We start from the raw sequence: 20,628 nt of genomic DNA, 5'->3' as shown, positions 1-20,628 counted from the left end.
AAATATCGCTCGATTAAAAATCAAATTCACATCTTTTGCCCTATATCTCTCATCATCGTATTGTCGCCATGAAACTATCTTCTTCTTTATTGATTTGTATGTTAGTTTTGTTGGGTTATGCATCTAATTGTATGGTTGACGCTACACCAAATCGCGTTCCATTCATGGTCAATTCTAAGCAACTTATGAATGGTGAAATTAAATATGAAGATCTTAGTAAGTTGTATTTACCATGTCAATTTAATTAATTGATTGTTATTCCTTTATATTTTATATTTATTTGTTTTTATAATTATATGATGAACATAAAAGTTATGAAATATGGATTAACATGTTATTTTGAATAAACAGGTTGTCCAGGTCATATTTGTCCCGGTGACTGTTGCTTTTGTGACATTGAGGTTAATCCTAATGTTTGCAGACAATGTTGCTGATAAATAAAAATGAATTGATAAATAACTTTTCATTAATAATGTTGAAGATTGAGTGATAAATGTTTTAATAAACATTTCTTTGTTCTGTTTTTAATTTCTGATCATTATTTATTGTTTATTTTATTTTGACAGTTACCATTATATATTGTCTGTTTTGTCAGTGGATTGTACAATAAAAATGAAAAAAAAAAATAAAAAAATTCATAAACAAGAAGCATAACTACAAAAAGATGTTGACAAAATTAAGGATTATATAAAATATTCGCAAATAACATAGAAGTTGCCAAAACCTATAGATTTATCATATACAACATAGCTAGTATCCAATAATAAGACCGTGTTATTGTTATTGACGGTGCGACACTGCTAATGTAGTCCCCTTCTAACGGTTTGGTGATATTGACCGGCAAAGAAGAACCTACAAAAGTTGAAACAAAAATGAACAAAAGAAAATGGAGATCGGAGAATAAGTAAATAATTCGACTCACAGTCGTGAATAGCCCAACCGAGTCGCTGGTGAACAATGTCGTAGACAACAATCTTGTCTCTAAGTGCTATATCTGCAAGATATGTGATACAAATTCAAATAATAAAATATTTTTCGACTAATCAATGATATCTTGAAACTAACAAAAACAAATTGTCTAGTTATTCTTCTCTTGAACCACTTACCTCCTAAAATTGATAAATCATCGAATGATCTCTGAATCCCCATGCACATTAATAGGAGTCCATCCTGTGATATATAAAAATGAGTAGAAGTTAGCATTTTGACATCAAACTCAAAAATCAAACATTACAAGAATTATGTTTCAAAACTTACCGTGAGTCCATAATTCAGAAGGTAATCGTTCGGAGTCAAAATCATGGATGCCCCGCCGTTAAAATTGAAAGCAATCGAAGGAAATCCGTTGATCCCACTATATTCATTTATAAACAAACAGTAGTAGTAAGTATTAATATTTTTAGTTAATATTATTAAATTTTAGGTGAAGTATATATAAATTAAGAACCTTTCAGGCAATCTATAACATTGGTTGCCTTGTAAGGGGAGGGGTGTAGCAATTTGTGAAACTGCACCAGTTACCTATAAAATTTAAATTGATATATTTTTATGGAGATTAGTCAAAATCGTAGCAAATTATTTTAATAAAAGGTAAATAAACTTACAGCACTTATAAATGCGTCGTATATGTCAGACACCAGGTATGCCAGTGTCGTCCCAGAATCCACGATGATTTCTCGACGATCAGATGCTTTGTAAGCATCGGGGTTGATGGCTAACAACTGCCCATTAATAGCAATGCTTTCAAGTTCTATATTGTAGTGACCCCTACATAAAGTTCAACATTAGTAATCATTTAAACCAAACCAATTTGATGAAGTGAAAAAAAAAGGCAAGTAATCCATACTTATGTGGTAGGAGCGGAGTATAGACCGTTCTCGAATCCTCCATCTCACCAAACACGAGGATGCCACCCCCATTTCCTCTCATACAATGGGAGAACATTCCAGGGATGAGTTGTTGGGACGAGAATTGTGATATAACAGAAGGGTAACGATGACCCAACCCCAAAATCCCATCAATAAGTCGAGTATTGGCAATTGATCCCTCAAGATGCGTGCTACACCTATTAATTTAGTAATTAGAAAAAGTGACGAGACACGTTAAGAAGTTTAAAGTATTCTAATAATATATATCCTTAATTAATTACCCGAATACAATTTGAGCTGAGGAAGCTGTTTGAAAATGGAGAAGATCGGTCAAGTAGTAGCCTGTAGCCAAACTTCCATCTCCATAATGAGTGTTAAATCCACACAGATTACTACTCTTGTTCGCACAATCTCTACCAATCCCATGGCATAATCTGTCCGAGCATGAAAGCTTCGAAGAAGAGGAGGAGCCGGTGGGATCAAATGAGTTAAGTTCAACCTGCACATAAACAGAAACACAATCAATATCTATAAGCAAACTTTCTCTTGTGGTTGTGAATTGCATGAAATTAAACTAAAATTTAGGCAAATAGTCAAATGCAGGTGGTGGATTTCTATATATTTTGTTTGAAATGAAAAGGCAGACCATGCAAGTCAATTGATGGAGCAGTGTTAGTAGCACATGTTTAAGAAACTTGATTTGAATACTAAAAGTGTAAGAAACTTGGACATTTTCATGTTGAGGTCCTGAATGGGAAAAAGCTAATTAATTATGTTGATTTAGCTGATGCTGTTGCAGATTAATTAAGAACTCAAGAAAATCCAAAATGTAATATATACTTGGTTTTTGGATTCTGGTTGTTCCAACCACATCTGTGGTGAATTACATTAATTGGTTTATTAATCTGGACACACAATTTAAGCAGTGTGAAGTTGGGTAAATGATGTGCTGTGAAAGTGAAATATAAGAATTAGAGTGGATGGTGTAAGGCAGTTAATAGAAAATGTATCTTATGCTCCTAAACTGAAATGCAATCTTCTTAGTATGCCCAAGACATGGAAGCAATGAATCAAGAAAATTTCAGCCATTGAAAGAAACAAGACATGGAAGCAAGCTTGTGGATCTACTATGTACCTAAAGGAGCAAAAAGAAAACTAAACTAAACTCAATGAACATGGGAATGGGAAGATAGACAAACGCAAGGAAAGACTTGTAATTGAAGGGTATGCCCAAGAACATGGGATTTATTATAATGAGGTCTTTGCTCCAGTGGCAAGACTTGTAATTGAAGGGTATGCTCAATTAAGTTGGAATTTATATCAAATGGATGTGAATAGTGCATTCTTGCATGAAAGACTTGAAGAAGAGGATGTAATTTTCATTAGTAAGGACAAGTTAATTTGCAGATTGTAATTCAGTGATCAGGAACTGGAGTTAAAATGACAACATTTTACCAACTTTAAAATTATTTATTCATAGGGAGATTGAGCATATAGTATAAAACATTTCAAAAATCACTTACTTCTTGTTGAGGCGACGACGACGACGACGACGGATCGTTGCATCTCACCCATAAATTGGTGCTGCCGGTATCAATATCTACTCTAAACTCTTGCGGCGGAGATCCGAGTTTTATCTTGACAAAATATAATCTATAAAAAAAAAATAAATAAATAAAAATAGTAATAATAGATAACATTAGTCACAAACATTATTTATAACATAACTAAATCATTAATTATCAGTTATACATACCCGACTACTCTTATATCAAAACCTCCCTCGAGAGGAAAGCTCACAATGTCACCAATATGTCTATTGTTGTCTCGAGCTTTCACTACTTCCAACTCCTCGTTATTTGGGGACGGGAATGCTCTTTCCATTACAAACATCCTATTTGCGATGAAATCGGTTTGGGCAGAGGAGGCTACAACCAACAACAACAACACCGTGAAAATAAAAATCTTCATTTTTGTTCCTCTCACTTGATTGAATAATAGCCCCCTTAACATATATGTGTGAGTTAGCATTACTATTTTTTAAACAACATATGTATTTCCTATGAAACAAGTTAGATAACAAATATAGAATTAGGTGTGTTTGTCACAAAATATTACTTGGAGTTCTTTTGAAAGAGAGTATATATTCTAATTTAAAGTAAATAAGGTAAAATGTTAATATTTAATTATATATGTTTTTGAGAAAATAAAATGATCCAATTAATTGTAAGATTTCAACCAAACCAAACCATGAAAAGCCTATGATTTTTTCTTTTTAATTACAAGTCAAGTTATGAATTAAAGGGAGGTTCTAACTTAATAATTAGAGAGTAAACTAGCTAGTTTAAAAAATAATAATAATAATTAATTAATAACCCTAGCTAGTGTTGTAATTGTCAATAACTAAATACAATTTATTGTGAGTCATTATATGTTTAACTAAAAGTTTGTATTTAACCGGTATCCAAAAATTTCATTTAATATTTTAAAACATTTATCAACTGTATGTATATAAAACAGAACTATTTCTTTTTTTTTTCTTTTTTTTTTTTTTTTGCTTTAGAGCTAGTATGTACAGTTAGCTTGATGTTCATGTTTTGTCTCTTTTTCTTTATTTGATTGATTTTCCAATTAAACTGATTTTTCACTTTGATCTTTACATGGAAATGAAAGAATCTGGGGTTTCCTAATGTTTTTGTAGAGAATAAAAACACAAAATTATTGATTTTGAAAATATGCTCCTTATAAAATGTATTGTTGATTTAATTTATTTGTATTCTTAATTAGTAAGGCACCCAATTAATACTTAAGTTATTAGTTCACAAATACTAGTAAAATTTTGAAGAACTGTCGATAGAGGAAAAAAAAAAAAAAAGAGAGAAAATAAGTCTTTAATTGATATGGGTTATTTGGTTTTATTTTGGGATGAATTAAATGTAAGAATTTACTTTTACATGTCTAAATGTTATATATTATATAATAACAAGTTATTAACTTCTAATCAGATTGTTTAAAATTGTAAAATAATTATAAATTAAACTTGTCCAGACCTACTACAAGTATTAATTTCTCTCAAGTTTAAAAGATATTATATGTGATTGTATAAAATGGTCATCAAAATATAATAAAAGGTACATTCATAGATGCATGATAGCTGAAATAATAATAATAATAATAATATATATATATATATTTAGTTTTGAGTATTGTTTCTAGAGGTTAAATAGATAAACTTATTTGGGTGTAAGAGTATATTTTATTAATTTAATTTTTTTTTTTTTTTTTTTTTTTTTGCTCAAAGAACAAAATTATTTCTGAAATAATTATAAATGAGTATTATTACTTCTTGAGTCATTCTTTTTAAATTAAGCAATGTTTTTCGTAAAGTGCAAAATTTGTAAAAACTAACACGTTCGCAATGTTAGGATTATTGAAGATAATAAAAATTGACTGTAATATAATTATTTTTTATTTTTCATAAAAACGCTCCGAAGATTGATTTTTTTTTAAAAAAAATTCAATATTTGGCGTCAAAACCGGGAATCCTGCCACAAGCCACATCACCCATCCGACCAGAGAACGGAGCCACCACCACCACGGAGGGAGAGCCACCAGATTCTTCAGAGTCTTGAAAGTGTTCTTGTTTTGGTTTGAAAATTCTAGACTTTGGGTTGAATGTTGCACCAGTTTGACTGACCTACAGTCCACGTGAGGTCGCCCGCCCGCCCGTACAGAGGTGTCGCCAAAACTGACGGCTTGTGTTCAACTAGAGATTGCTTCCAAAGTTGCAGCCCTTGAAAATATCTTTCCAATGGTACAAACCAGAGCTTCTAACACGTCCTGAGTCGAACAGGAGAACATAAACAAGTTTATGTTCATTCAGTCGAAATTAAAAAAGTTTAGTTTAAGCCAAAAACGTTCATCTTCAAATGACAAGAGCTGTGTTGGTTTATTTGAATTTTGGTAAAATTGAAAGTTGTGGGTCTTGGTCATACCTTTCCAACGTGCCCAATTCCTAAAAAAAATGAAAAACCCATTTAAACTTCAAATGCTAAATTCACCCTCCACAATCAATATAAATTGTGCATTTTGGTTCTAAATTGAAGAAGGTCGACCGACTATACAACTGCAAGGAGGAGAAAGCTTGTAACCGCCCCTAAGTGCTCCGATCAATCGAGGGAAGATATTTCCATTTTCCGGCAAAGGAACTCCGTTCCAAGAACTTGTTCTTCCCACTTCTCTGTATTCAATCATCTTATTCTAGACCTTTAGGTAATATTTTGTATGGTCTTGAAACCCTAGAGGCGTTGTATTATCATCTGACAATTTAACTTTGGATAATTGTTTGTTTTGAGTTCAATTCAAGGTTTTCCATCAATTCTTGTTTAGATTGTTGATTATTGTCGCATATTATTGATTGGTACACCCTAGCTGCTAGATTATGATAGAACTTGATAGGTTAGATCAAGCCAAACCAAGAACTTACCTAATTTTGAGTTTTCTGGCCAAAAATGACGAAAACTATGTTTATCCTTGTTCTTGAGTTTTGGATAAGAATAATTGTATTATCTTCTTCCATTGAAGTCCCCATACATCCTAAAAGACTTCTAAGACAAACCGGAGTCGAAACTGTCGCCACTTTGATGTCCTTAAGTTAAGTTCGTTGGCGAACATTCTACCATTAACTGCCACCGCAGCGGGAGGCCACCTACGGGTCCAAGATAATTTAAAGGCTATATCTTGAGTTCTAAAACTCAAAAGATTATAAAATTAAAACTTTAGCCTCTTAATTTTATTTTCAAGCCAGCAAACTTGATGGCAACTTTAAAATAAAATATCTAAAAAAAAATAAAACCGGACTTGGATGATGATCTTAGAGATAAGCTCACTTTTAGTCTGTCTCTCGGCTCACAGATCCATTTGACATTCTTAAACCAAGGGGTCCAAGTGCAATTTCGACACGTCGGGTCTTAGTTTCTCGGCATGACCGAAAGGATTATGTTCCCAAAAATATGTGTTACAATTCTCATAAGAAATAAATCAATTAAAACTTACTAAATCAAATCAGATTTTTTTGAGAATACCCTTATCATGTTCTCAATTTATTTAAAGAAAATAAAATACACTAAAAAAATGTTTAATAGCCTTTATGTTAGTATCTCATTCAATTTTAACTTGTGTACAAAATTTTCAACTAGATTTTAGGTCCCACAGTTTGAGCTTAACTGAATAAACAAGAACCATTGAGAATATTAGTATTTGGTAGAGCCGAGAATGTTACCTTCTGCCAAAACCAATATGAAGCCTCGTGCTTAAGCAGAAGGGACTCCCAATTACAACCGGCAAGAGACAGACAGTTAAGTTCGCGAATAAGACGATGATAACACCTGAACCAATAATAAGCTGAGACTATAAGAAGTGTAAGATTATAACGAAGAAGAAAAAAACATTATATATAGCTAGACTAATGAACCTGATATGTCCTTAGCCCTTTCTTCAGAAGATAACCAACGCTGTTTAAGTTATCAACAAACGTGTCAATATCCGACACTCTTAAACCAATCCTATCTGCCAGACTATATATCTCCTGAAATATCGAGCACAAAAATAAATAAAAGTAGAATAATAGTAATCATGAACAAGTGTTTGTATTAATATTACTGATATTGAGAAGCAATCTTTTTGTTGTAACTCGGACTGTTTATTCAAGGCACTAAGGAATCGTTTTGCTTCCTTCTGTTGGCTCATCCCTCCACTCCGACCAAAATCAACAAACCCGTGTTCATCAACATATTTATCATACAATGATTCTTTCATTATTTCAACAACTTCCTGCAAAAGTAATTAATCATGTTTCTTAGACACAAATAACCCAAACCAGAAAAGGCATTGGATTAAATCCAAATATAACTCTTCATCAAACAAGGCCTAAGGTATGATACAACACCATGAAACTGGCTTACTTGTGCATCCTGAGCTGTAATTTCCTCTCTTAATTCTAATCGGGCTCGAGCTTGTGCAAGTCTTACCAAACTTTCCAACTGTCTTGCAGTTATAGGCGTGCTATCAGCAGATGTACTGTGGTCTCTCAATTGTAAGTAGAACCTCTGTAGGATTTCTGCAGCTGGTTTTGACATTCTGATTCAACAAAAACTATATTTAACTAACCATCTTAAAAATAATTACTTCTTAGCATAGAGAAACTAGTATTTATTACCTAGGGAAGACATAAGTTCTAGCATAAGCAATATACTTCCGAATAAGAGGGCCAGGTAAAGGAACAAAGTTGTGATCCTTCCGAGGGTCAAGTCTCAGCCTTGATACTAGAGAACCACTTTTTATGCTCAGAACTATATCACTAGCGTTCTGGTTTCCTGCATTGGTAGATATGAACACTCCTAGTCTTATTAAAGTAATTTGATGGAAAAATAAAATTACTATCAATATTCACCCTTCAACTTCTTAGCAGCAGGTGAGTACTCTCCACTTCCAGCATGAAGCTGCAAATAGTAAAATTCTAGTATAATTACCACTCTGTAATTTTAACAGGCAAAATATTTGGTGGAATTTTATTATGAGGCCAAACAAAAAAATCACCAACCTACTGAATCAACAAGAGATTCTGCTTTCATGGTTTATTGAGATTCATTAACATTTCTAACTTTTGTATTATTACTGATCAGACCACGTGCACAATTCAGTCAGATACTTCTATCTTATTTCAAAACTTAGAGCTTAAGAATGAAAGACATATAGTTACTTATACGAATCAAAATACGGGTAGTTTCAACAGATTAATAATGGATCAACAATAGTTGGGCAGGCAGGATGACTTACTGACATGATGTGCTCCGAGACCCTCTTGTCCAGCAACTCATCAGGCTTATCAAGCAATATGAAAACCAAATCGAATCGCGATAATAAAGCAGCACTCATTTTCAAATTTTCGTTGACAGTTTTTGTGCGACTGAAATTAATTTCCCAGGAGTTAGAAGAAGGCACAAGTAACATATCAATGGAAATTAAAGAAGGTTCATTAGATTGAAAGGGTAGCAAAATATGAGAATTATATGATATCAGAAGAAAACAGATAAATGTTAGAAGTAAGAATTTGTTACAGTACTTGTAGTGGCCCCCAACAGGATTTGCCGCTGCCAAGACAGAAGTTCGTGCTGATAAGCTTGCTACAAGTCCAGCTTTGGCAACAGAAACACATTGTTGCTCCATTGCTTCCAAAAGGGCCTGAGCCAATACAATTAGATGCCATATCAAATATCAATTATCGATGAGAAAGCAATGGGTTTCCACACAAGGCAAAACCTGATGTTCTGCTGACATTTTGTCAAACTCATCAATGCAACAGAGTCCACTGTCAGCAAGTACCATGGCACCTGTTAAAAGTACATGCAGAGTTAAACAAAATCTCCTATTGTAAAATATTGCTTTCAGTTTAATATGTTAACTAGGAAAGAACAATGTGTTTGTGTTATTCAATGTCTTTCCAACTTCATATATGAAAATCAAGGTAATTAATGTCTAAGCTCAAGGACAGTCCAAAATGGAAATTATCTTATTTTGTCACATCATCAAGTCATCGAGATACTCAAGGATCCTATAAGCTAATATAGGATTAAACTTTCACTACACATGTTCATTAAAAGGCCCGTTCAAGCAAAATAATCCTTTAACCAACTGCAGTAACAGAAAATGAAAAAAAAAATCTGAAATACAAAGTTTCTGATCAATTTGCCTAGAGAGGCTTTAGTTACTAATATCCTGCATAATTATCAAAAACATGGATGAGATGGAGACATTTACCGGCCTCAAAAGCATAATCACTTGTCAAAGCATCCTTCACAACAGCCACAGTAAGACCAGCATTTGTTGTAGCATTACCACACACATAAATACCACGTGGAGAAATAGACGCTGCTGCTTGTAATAATTGACTCTTTCCAAGTCCAGGATCACCTTGTAATTTCAAATGACCAGTACCACGTCTCATCAATTAGTTAACAATACAACAAGTCTTTTATTGTAATGTCAATGTCAGCCTATTTAATACCGAAAAAAATCAAAAGAACACAGAAATAATTTTCCATACCAACAATTATGACATGGATGTCTCCTCTGACAGGGACCTTGTTCTTATCTGTATAATGTTTTCTTACACCTCCAAATAAAGCTAAAGTAATTCCCGCTGCCAAATAAATGGACTAACATCAATTTATCTAATCATTGATTTAACCTCTAAATGAAAATGTGTAAGGAATTGTTTCATCTCCCTTCTAACAACATATGATCCTGGATATCAATCATGTGTCATGTGCAGTACAATACAGTCATTTACTGACCCATGCGTAGTCAGTCATCAGAAAAGGGTTTGAGGCAGATAATTGATTTACAAATGTTACATAATAAACATGATAAATGATATACCAGTTTAGAGTGTGAATTCCTATACCTTTAACAAGCTCGTGTCCATAGATAGAGGGGCAAATTGATTGAACTATTTGACGAAATACATCTGGACCAAACTCATCTGAGAACTTTGCAATGAATTCCAAGTCTCTTGGTGAAAATGTGAACAAATCAAGCAATTGCGACGCTCTAGCATTAGAGGGATTATCTTCTAAATCCTCAGGTTGCGATTGTGACTTAGAATTTTTAATCGAAACAACTTCCAGATACAAGTAGTATAATGCTTGATTTTTGCCTTTCGATTTTCCTGAAATGTTGAACAATCATTTAAAGGTTCTTACAAATCCAGATTAGATCAGAAATAAAGTGGTAACTTGATGAGTCACAGTTTGTATGGCAATCACTTTCAGAGAAAAATGCAACAAAACAAAAAGGTAGGCAAGATTCCATCGAGTACAGAATTATAATGTTCTTTTTTTTGTAACAGTCTCGATTAATGCGGATGTCACTAAACATTCAACTAAACTGAAACCGTGTGAGATTTGTCCATGTCAAAAAAACATATACCAAACAACATATATATGATGGAGCCAACAAAAACATAATGCAAGAAAAATGAAACTTCATTAATCCGATCTATCACTTCATTGTTGAGAATCAATTTTTTTGTTAAATAGTAAATTTAGACAAGATCCTGAGTTCAACCATGTTATAGCAACATTATAAATATAAAGATACAGAACAAGAAACATTCCATCTTACCTCCTCCTATGTCCATGTAATTATTGATCACTCTTATAATACCAGTTACAGTCACAACATCTCCAGGGATGCATGCATCTACTAGATCATCAGTCAATTCACATTCTACAGTTCGTGGCACTCGTCCTTCTTCGTGATTTTCAGATTTCAGCATCTCTTGTAGTCTGAATATTATAACTTTCTTTAGAAAAACATGTCAAACTTATTATTTTACTCAAAAGAAAAACAGTGGAGACATGTAACAGCTATCGACGAGTACATTACATGCACTTACCTTATTTTCTGGAAGTCTATGGTCTGAGCAGTAGCTCTAATGGGAGTGAAAGTCCTGCTCTTGCAACCTTGAATGACACATGATGGTGGTGGGGAGAATTTCCCATCTGGAAAAAATCGTGAAATATTGGCTCCACATTTGCTGCAAGAAAAACTCATCTTTACCACTAGAGGCTTCACAGTGCTCACTTTTACAACATTGCCACGCACAGATATGAGCCTATCTGTTGTATGAACTACCATGTTAATGATATTTACTTGCTATATCAAAAAAATATAAACATAAGATTACCAATGTATGCTGCTTTTAGGTTCTTCAGAGTAATAATAGATTCAGGATAGTTGTGCAGGCGGATATTTACTTTTGCATTGTCCTCAAATAAGTCTTCTCCTAACTCAATAATAAGAACCTGCACCAATGTAAAGTGGTAACCAAGTATGAAATATAGGTTTAAATAATTAAAGTGACAGTTTCTTTTGTTTTGTGCTCGTACTCACCCTGTGAACTGCTGCACTGAGGCATGCTAAAGCTTCCTTGGGTTTTTCCTCTAGCAGAGTGTAAAATTCTTTTAAATAACAGATCTTTCGAAACTGTTGGAAGTCAACTGGCAGAACATATATTCCATCATCATCCTTAGTCTGTCACAATTTAACATCATCCATGAATCATGAAACAAAATAACTTTGTATTACATAATAGACTCATCCAATGAGAAGAAAATGAAGTCAGCTTGTGTGCTTACTCGTAGCTTTTTCAAAACATATCTATGCTAATGCTTTCTTACTTCTCAAGTGTAGGGAAATTACATTGTTCAGCAGAATAAACTCGGTTTAATTAAACTCTTAATCTATTGATCTATATTTAACCTAAAAGTATTCTACAGTTAAGGAACAAAAGCCAAGAATGAGCAAATTTATTGTTTAGCATCATTCACCAAATTGAAAAACAAAACATTCAATAATTTGATAATTCAAAATGTTAATAGACCTGAGATAGTAAATTGTTTCCTGGATCATTAGAGAAGAAGAGAACGAGGTCTGTGGTGAGCTTGAACCTCGATTTGAATTCATCGGAGTAAATGTCAGAATCCTGGAAGTATATGACCAAAATGTCGCCGGTGTCGAATGATTCAACCGGCCGGTGCTTCCTTATGTCTTGAACTTCGTACATCTCTCTCGATCTTCGTCTAGATAGCTCTTCGTGAATCGACGATGAAGATTTCGAAGGACGTTCTTTTCTTCTTGGGCGGGAATAGACTATGAAGATTTCGTTCTTTTGAATTCTCGCGGGTCGAATAATTGTTTTAATATTAAATAATTTTTTTGGTTACTAGATTAAATATAAAGATTCACAATAAATTGTATTTAATTATTGACAATTACATCTAGGATTATTAATTAATTACTAGTTTACTCTCTAAATGGGAAATTTGAGCAAATGACCATAAAAACATGGTGAAATGCGGAAAATGCGGAAAGTGGGGTGAATAAATTAAATAGCGCTGGTGATCCCATTTTTTTAATGACATTTATACCCTTGCGTAACGCAATTCCAGTTGCGAGACGCACCCGAAACCATATAAAGTCATAATTTTTTTTTCATTTTTGATTCATTTTCTCTCTCATCCAAGTCTACTCCGCCGTGAACCCTAATGGTGGCGGAGAAGACTTTCTCTTCTTTTTCATCGCCGAAGAACCAATCGAAGAGGCACTGTCGATCATTCCACTATATTCAATGGCCTATAGCTGCGAAGAACTTTCAACGGAGACAAGTTTGCATAGCGGGGAGAATTTTGAACAAATTGACAATTCATTCGACAATTCCACTATATTCATTTATATTTTGTGTTTATTTCGTTTACATATGATTGTTTGTGTTGATTTCCTATACATATGATTGTTTGTGTTGATTTCCTTTACAGAACGTCATTGATTCGCTCTGATTCGTTGAATGCAGGTTGGTTGGTAGGATGCGTCACGTAGGATATCAACTAATCACTAAATCACTACGTAGGATACCATGCATGACTTTAATCACTAAATCATATGTAGACTTTTCCACGTTAATCGTCTCATAGATTATATCAACTAATTCAGCAAATGTAGTACATTGGGGTATATCCATAGTTTTGCATTATTTTGCAGAGAAAGACTTGGTAACATCGGCTGCAATTTTCCACTCTTCATTGTACACAACAAATACGTCAGCAAATACTTCAGCTGTAATTGAAAAAAATGATACTATCAATCGAGAGACACCGTAATAATGAAATGCAAATAATAACTATAAATGGTCTGGAGTGCGTTACGCAGATGTGTAACGCAACTACGTGACGCAACTACGTTACGCAACTACATGACGCACTCGGATTCCGCCACAACGGTGACATTCACCTACTCAATCCCTAATCACTAAACCCTAACAAACAATGTGTCGAAAGAGAGAAATAAATGAAGGGGGAAGAATACCAGTAGCAACAGACATCTCCTTCGTTGGGATTCCGCCGTCTTCGTCGGGGATCGTCGTCGGGGGTGGTCTTTTTAGAGAGAAGGAGGAGAATGGGAAGTGAAGAAAGAGAACAAGAAAGAAAGAAATGAAAAAAATGGGAAGAACTGGAATTTTTTAATTATATAGCAAGGGCATTGTGGACTTTTCACAATGCCCTCGGGTGCGTCACGCAACTGGAGGATGCGTGACGCAATAGGGGCATTTTCGTCACAAAAAAAAAGGGAGTCACCAGCGCTATTTAAATTATCCACCCTCACTTTCCGCATTTCACCCTGTTTTTAGGATCATTTGCTCAAATTTCTCCCTCTAAATTAAGTTAGCACCTCCCTTTAATTTATAACTTGTAATTAAACATTTTTTTTATGAGTTTCATTGTTTGGTTAAAAAATTTAAAAATTAATTGGATTAATTAAAAATATTTTATATTCTTAACAACACGTATGATTAAATATTAATATTTACTTTAGTTACTTTAAATTATAATCTATACTCCTTAGAAAAGAACTCCAAGTAATATTTTTTGACAAACACCTATCTATATTTGTCTTATAACTTGTTTGACAGGAAAAATATAGGTTAGTTATCTTTTATTATAAAAATAGTAATGTTAATTTTATAAATATAAGAAAACTTGAGATTAATCAAAACTTACATTTTAATGTCCAGTTAAAGGGTTTTTATTCATTTGAGGCTAATAATCTTTTCGATGAATAATTAATGGAGATTGAATGGACATCAACTGATTTTAAGGAGATGTCAGATCAATAGTTAAGATAGCTCACGCGCATTAGATCGTCTAATAGCGGTTAGATCCTTTTTATTGCTCCAAACCTTTTTTAGGTTATATCGTTCCATCAAATCTTTGATTAGAGGTCAATCTTGTATTTGATGATCGACGTGGCATAGGATTTGCTTCGTAAACTATCTTCACAGTTATTACTAAGCTGTTGCAAACACTTAGCAACGTGGTGAAAGTAAGAGGGGTGGAAGATTAGTCTTCAATAACTCGATAAAATTAATATCTACTTATAAAGTTAAAGTAGATATCGATATTAACACCAATTATTTATGGGTAGGGACAAGAACTCTTGTTTTTGGTCTCGAGTCATGAAGCGTTTACAACATGACATATGTTTCTTAATATTTTGGCACGATACCACTGGCACGACGACGACATGATAGGAGAATTTAAAATATATATTATATATAAAAATTTGATCAAAATATTTAAAATAATAAAATTTAATTAAAATGTATTAATTTTTTTAAGTTTTAAGGTATAATTTGAGATGAATTGTGCAATTGTGTTAAAAGAATTAAGTAATAAATAAATGTTAAAAATATATATAAATTAAACATTTTTATTCACAGTGGGACGATAAACATACAAGTTGTATAAAATTATGTAAACGTGAAATATTATACTTGACCTAACACGATATGAATCATTTCGACTTTGTCATGCATAAACAAAGGTCTTTTAATTCATAACTTAACTTGTAATTAAATACTTTTTTTATTGGTTTCATTGTTTGAAATCTTTAAAATTAATTAGATTAATTAGAATTATTTTGTTTTCTCAAAAACATATATAATTAAATATTAATATTTTACCTTAGTCATTTTAAACTATAGAATATATACTCCTTCAAAAACAACTCCAAGTAATATTTTGTGACAAACACACCTGATCTATATATATGTTATATTAACTTGTTTGATGGGAAAAACATATGTTGTTATCATTTGTTATAAAAATAGTAATGTTAATTCTATAAATTTGAGAAAACTTGATACTAATCAAAACTCACATTTGAAGGGCTCTTCAATAACTAGAGTATAAAATTAATTAATATCATTTATAAAGTTAAAAATAAATATTGATACTAACATTAATTATTTATGGGTAGTGACAAAAACTCTTGTTTTTAGTCTGAAGCATGACATGATGTGTTTCTTTATAATTTGACACGATATAACTGACATGATGTTGACACGATCAGAGAATTTAAAATATATATTAGTATAAAAATTAATCAAAATATTTAAAATAATAAATTTTAATTAAAATGTATTCAAATTTTTAAGTTTGAAGGTATAGTTTGAGATGAATTATATATTAGTATAAAAATTAATCAAAATATTTAAAATAATAAATTTTAATTAAAATGTATTCAAATTTTTAAGTTTGAAGGTATAGTTTGAGATGAATTGTGTAATTGTATTAACAAACTTAAGTAATAAATAAATGTCAGAAAAATATAAAAAGAAAATATTTGTTATTGAATGCGGCATGACAAACATATGAGCCGTGTAAAATTTTGTAAACGTTAAATATTATATCTGATATAACACGACACAACACGAATAATTATTGCATAGACAAAAAATGTCCACAATAATGGAGATGAAAGTATGGTAATGGGTTATTACTTGATCGATATTCTTTATTTTATTTTCTTTGGTGGAAAATTACTCAATTCAAATTGTTTTCGGGGAAGTATATTAGATATATTTTAAACTTCTTAATGTGTGGTAACTTGAGAGGTATTTTGAGGGGCTCTTAAAATCCTTAACTAATTGATGGAATTTTGGGATTGGGTCATCATTATTCGACTGTGATATCGACCCAACAACTTATTCCTATATTTTCTCATGTTGTTTGAAAGGAAATGAGGATGACATACTAGTTTGGTCAAATTAAGGATACAAGTATGGTCTATGCTCTGCTCCAATGCTTTTTTGATGCTTACTATTTTTAGTGATTATATTTTATGAGTATAAAATTAAAATCTACTTATAAAGTTAAAAGTAGATATTGATACTAACACCAATTATTTATGGGTACGCCAATAATTATTTTTTTTGTCTGAGCATGACACGTGTAACACGTGTAAGTTTACACGCACAGCATGATGAAATGAATTGATATTTTGCCATGATGAAACGATGCCACTAACACGACCACGACACATCGGAGAATTTATAATATATATTAGATATAAAAATTTAATCAAAATATATAAAATAATAAAATTTAATTAAAATGTATTGAATTTTTTAAGTTTTAAAGTATAGTTTGAGATGAATGGTACAATTGTATAATAAATAAATGTTAGAAATATATATATAAAAAACATTTTTTTATTTAACGCAGCACGTCACGACTTTTGTAAACGTGAAATATTATACTTGACATAACACGACACGAATACGACTAGATAAGATCTGACTATTTGCATGGTTGATTATCTCTAACTTCACAAACACAAGAAACTTTGTTTATATATATTGATTATTATTTGTTTATGTGCAGGTTGAGCTTAACTTATTTAATCCCATCAGCTCTTCTTCTGCTTTGAAGCTTTCATGTTCAGATAGATTATGCCATGGGTTTGGTAGACAATATTTGCAAACAAGAATAATATGTGTGGTCCGTGTGGACTTCATATTGAATATGGAGATGAAAGTTTGACAATTGATACTATTTGACTAATATTCTCAATTTTTAAAAAATTAAAATAATAAAATTTCATTAAAATATATTAAAAAAAATTAAATTTAAATGTATAATTTGAGATGAATTGTGCATTGTATTAAAAAACTTAAGTAATAAATAAATGTTATAAACATATATAAAAAAAACATTTTTTTATTAAACGTGATAGACACGATACGACAAACATATGTATCGTGTAAAATTTTGTAAATCTGAAATATTATACTTGACACGACACGACAAACATATGTGTCGTGTAAAATTTTGTAAATGTGAAATATTATGCTTGACACGACACGACACCGAACGCGGCTAATTAAGATTTGACTATTTGTATTGATAATTATCTCTAACTTCAAAGACACAAGAAAAATTGTTTATGGATATTGATTATGTTTTTGTTTATGTGCATGTTGAGCTTAATTTATTTGATCCCACCAACACTTATTCTGCTTTGAAACTTTCATGTTCATATAGATTATGCCAAACAAAAGTAATATTCATATTGAATATGGAGATGGAGGTTTGATAACATGCTACTATTTGACTTATATTCTCCATTTTCAAAAAATAAAAATAATAAAATTTCATTAAAATGTATTAAAAAATATTTATGTTTAAAGATATAATTTGAGATGAATTGTGTCCTTATATTAAAAAAACTTAAGTAATAAATAAATGTTAGAAATATATATAAAAAAACATTTTTTTATTAAACGTGACACGACACGACAAACATATGATTCATGTAAAATTTTGTAAACGTAAAATATTATATTTGACACGACACGAACGCGGCTAACTAAGATTTGACTATTTGTATTGTTGATTATATCTAACTTTACAAACACAAGAAAATTTGTTTATAGATATTGATTATGTTTTTGTTTATTTGAAGGTTGAGCTTAACTTATTTGATCTCATCAGCTCTTCTTCTGCTTCGAAGCTTTCATGTTCTGATAACTAAATGTCAACAATATGCATCGAAAACCTATAGATTTATCACATACAACAAAGCTAGTATCCAATAATATGATCGGGTTATAGTTATTAATGGCGCGACACTCCTCATGTAATCCCCTTCAAAAGGCTTTGTGACATTGACTGCCAAAGAAGAACCTACAAAAGTTGGAACAAAAATGAACAAAAGAAAGTAGAGAATAAGTATTAATTTGACTCACAATCATGAGTGGTCTAATGAACTCTGAACACCAATACACATTAATAGAAGTCCATCGTGTGTTAGTAAAAATGAGTAGAAGTTAGAATTTTGACATCAAATTCAAAAATTAAATATAACAAGAATTATGTTTCAAAACTTACCTAGTGAGTCCATAATTAAGAAGGTAATCATTCATAGTCAAAATCATGGACGTCCCGCTTTTAAAATTGAAATCAATTGAAGGAAATTGGTTGATCCCACCCTATTCAAATATAAACAAACAGTAATAAGTATTATTTTTTTAAGTTAATATTACTAAGTTTTAGGTGAAGTATAAATTAATAGCCTGACAAGTAACATTGGTTTCCTTGTAAGAATAAGGGTGTAGCAATTTGTGAATCTGCAACAGTTACTTATAAAATTTAAATTGATATACTTTTATATGTGAATGAGTCAAAATCATAGCAAATTATTTTAATAAAAGATAAATGAAACCTCGACGATCTGATATTTTGTAAAACAGATCGTATAAATACATTGTATATGTCTCACACAGGTATGCCAAAGTCGTCCCAGAATCCACAATGATACCTCGACGATCTGATGTTTTGTAAGCATCGGGATTGATGGCTAACAATTGTCCGTTAAGAGCAATGCTTTCAAGGTCTATATTAGAGTTGGGCATCGTACATAAACGTTCGTATTTGATTTGGAAAAGTCGTGTTAGACTCTTAATCGTGTTGTGTTGTGTCATGTCTCAATCTTATCTGTGTCGTATCGTGTCTTGACTCACTCAAAATATTATGATTCACAAACTCTTTCGTGTCGTATATATTATTCGTGTCTATGAGTTTATTTGTGTCGTGCTAACTCGTGTTTAAATTCGTGTTTCGTGTTATTCCGACTAGATTTTATTATCGTGTCAACACAATCTTAGCTTGACACACTCATGTTAGTTAGTTATTTATATATATTAAATTATATTGTTAGTAAAAATTATAAAATATGATTATTAATTTATTTTAATTTCGAAAATTTAAATTAATTTAATAAGTTAAATTAATAACATGCTACTATTTGACTGATATTCTCCATTTTCAAAAAATAAAAATAATAAAATTTCATTAAAATCTATTAAAAAAATTATTTAATTTTAAAAGTATAATTTGAGATGAATTGTGTCATTATATTATAAAACTTAAGTAATAAATAAATGTTAGAAATATATATATATATATAAAAAAACATTTTTTTATTAAACGTGACACGACACGACAAACATATGAGTCGTGTAAAATTTTGTAAACGTGAAATATTATACTTAACACAACAGGAAACGACACGACACGAACGCGGCTAACTAAGATTTGACTATTTGTATTATTGATTATCTCTAACTTAACACACGCAATAAAATTTGTTTATGGATATTGATTATGTTTTTGCTTATTTGTAAGTTGAGCTTAACTTATTTGATTTCACCCGCTCTTATTCTACTTTGAAGCTTTCATGTTCAGATAACTAAATGTCAACAACATGCATCGAAAACCTATAGATTTATCACATACAACAAAGCTAGTATCCAATAATAAGACCGGTTATAGTTATTAATGACGAGACACGGTTATAGTTATTAACGACGAGACACTCCTCATGTGATAGTAAAAATGAGTAGAAGTTAGAATTTTGACATCAAATTCAAAAATCAAATATAACAAAAATTATGTTTCAAAACTTACCCATTGACACTACAACAAAAAGGACTTTCGGCGACGCTTAAAAAGACTTCTGCCAACCCTTAAAAGCGTCGCCAAAAAGATCACCGACCCTTAATCTTATGTCGCCAAAAGCAGGGTGGGCATAAGTTTTAGCAACGCTTATTTAAGCGTCGGTAATATTCATTTAAGCGTTGCCAAAAGTCTATTTTATTTTTAAATTTATTTTTAGTTTCTTTTGACAATTTTACCTGAATTTTTATTTATTTATTTATTTTTAAATTAAATAACTAAATAATATTATCTTATAAAATCATATATATTACAAGTTTGTAATCATATTCTAATGGTTTAAAAAAACAATTAGACTAAAAGAAAATTTTGTATACTTAAAAGACAAAACAATTAAGTAATATATA

The 20,628-nt window shown here is 31.4% G+C and overlaps 2 protein-coding genes across 5 annotated transcripts; both read right to left on the bottom strand.

The window, feature by feature from the left end:
• Positions 1 to 724: 724 nt before the first annotated feature.
• On the bottom strand, positions 725 to 3,752 carry LOC124934485 (aspartic proteinase 36-like). Its single transcript, XM_047475023.1, has 10 exons — positions 3,625 to 3,752; positions 3,392 to 3,521; positions 2,150 to 2,367; positions 1,847 to 2,065; positions 1,605 to 1,767; positions 1,448 to 1,521; positions 1,258 to 1,354; positions 1,107 to 1,170; positions 923 to 994; positions 725 to 852 (listed from the first exon to the last, which is right to left on the bottom strand). The coding sequence occupies exons 1-10, from the start codon at positions 3,750 to 3,752 to the stop codon at positions 725 to 727; spliced, it is 1,293 nt and encodes a 430-aa protein (XP_047330979.1).
• LOC124934050 (probable DNA helicase MCM8) lies at positions 1,344 to 12,541 on the bottom strand. 4 transcript variants are annotated; one of them, XR_007099045.1, is made up of 18 exons: positions 12,313 to 12,541; positions 11,823 to 11,963; positions 11,617 to 11,734; positions 11,326 to 11,548; positions 11,052 to 11,215; positions 10,333 to 10,596; positions 9,973 to 10,068; positions 9,687 to 9,839; positions 9,189 to 9,259; positions 8,992 to 9,110; positions 8,706 to 8,835; positions 8,320 to 8,368; positions 8,086 to 8,242; positions 7,832 to 8,006; positions 7,530 to 7,700; positions 7,342 to 7,455; positions 7,150 to 7,255; positions 1,344 to 1,354 (listed from the first exon to the last, which is right to left on the bottom strand). XR_007099045.1 is itself a non-coding variant. In XM_047474515.1 (17 exons), exons 1-17 carry the CDS (start codon positions 12,493 to 12,495, stop codon positions 7,226 to 7,228), a joined length of 2,358 nt encoding a protein of 785 aa, XP_047330471.1. In that variant the 5' UTR covers positions 12,496 to 12,541; the 3' UTR covers positions 6,991 to 7,225. The 4 variants fall into 4 exon arrangements, 1 of the variants encoding a protein (XP_047330471.1); XR_007099044.1 differs by lacking the exon at positions 1,344 to 1,354 and adding an exon at positions 5,675 to 5,708; XR_007099043.1 differs by lacking the exon at positions 1,344 to 1,354 and adding an exon at positions 6,437 to 6,576.
• Positions 12,542 to 20,628: the final 8,087 nt, after the last annotated feature.

The sequence above is a fragment of the Impatiens glandulifera genome, chromosome 4 (genome assembly GCF_907164915.1).
Source record: "Impatiens glandulifera chromosome 4, dImpGla2.1, whole genome shotgun sequence".
Taxonomy (NCBI): Eukaryota; Viridiplantae; Streptophyta; class Magnoliopsida; order Ericales; family Balsaminaceae; genus Impatiens; species Impatiens glandulifera.
The sequence above is the reverse complement of the archived record's forward strand: the minus strand, read 5'-3'. Positions and strand labels throughout refer to the sequence as shown.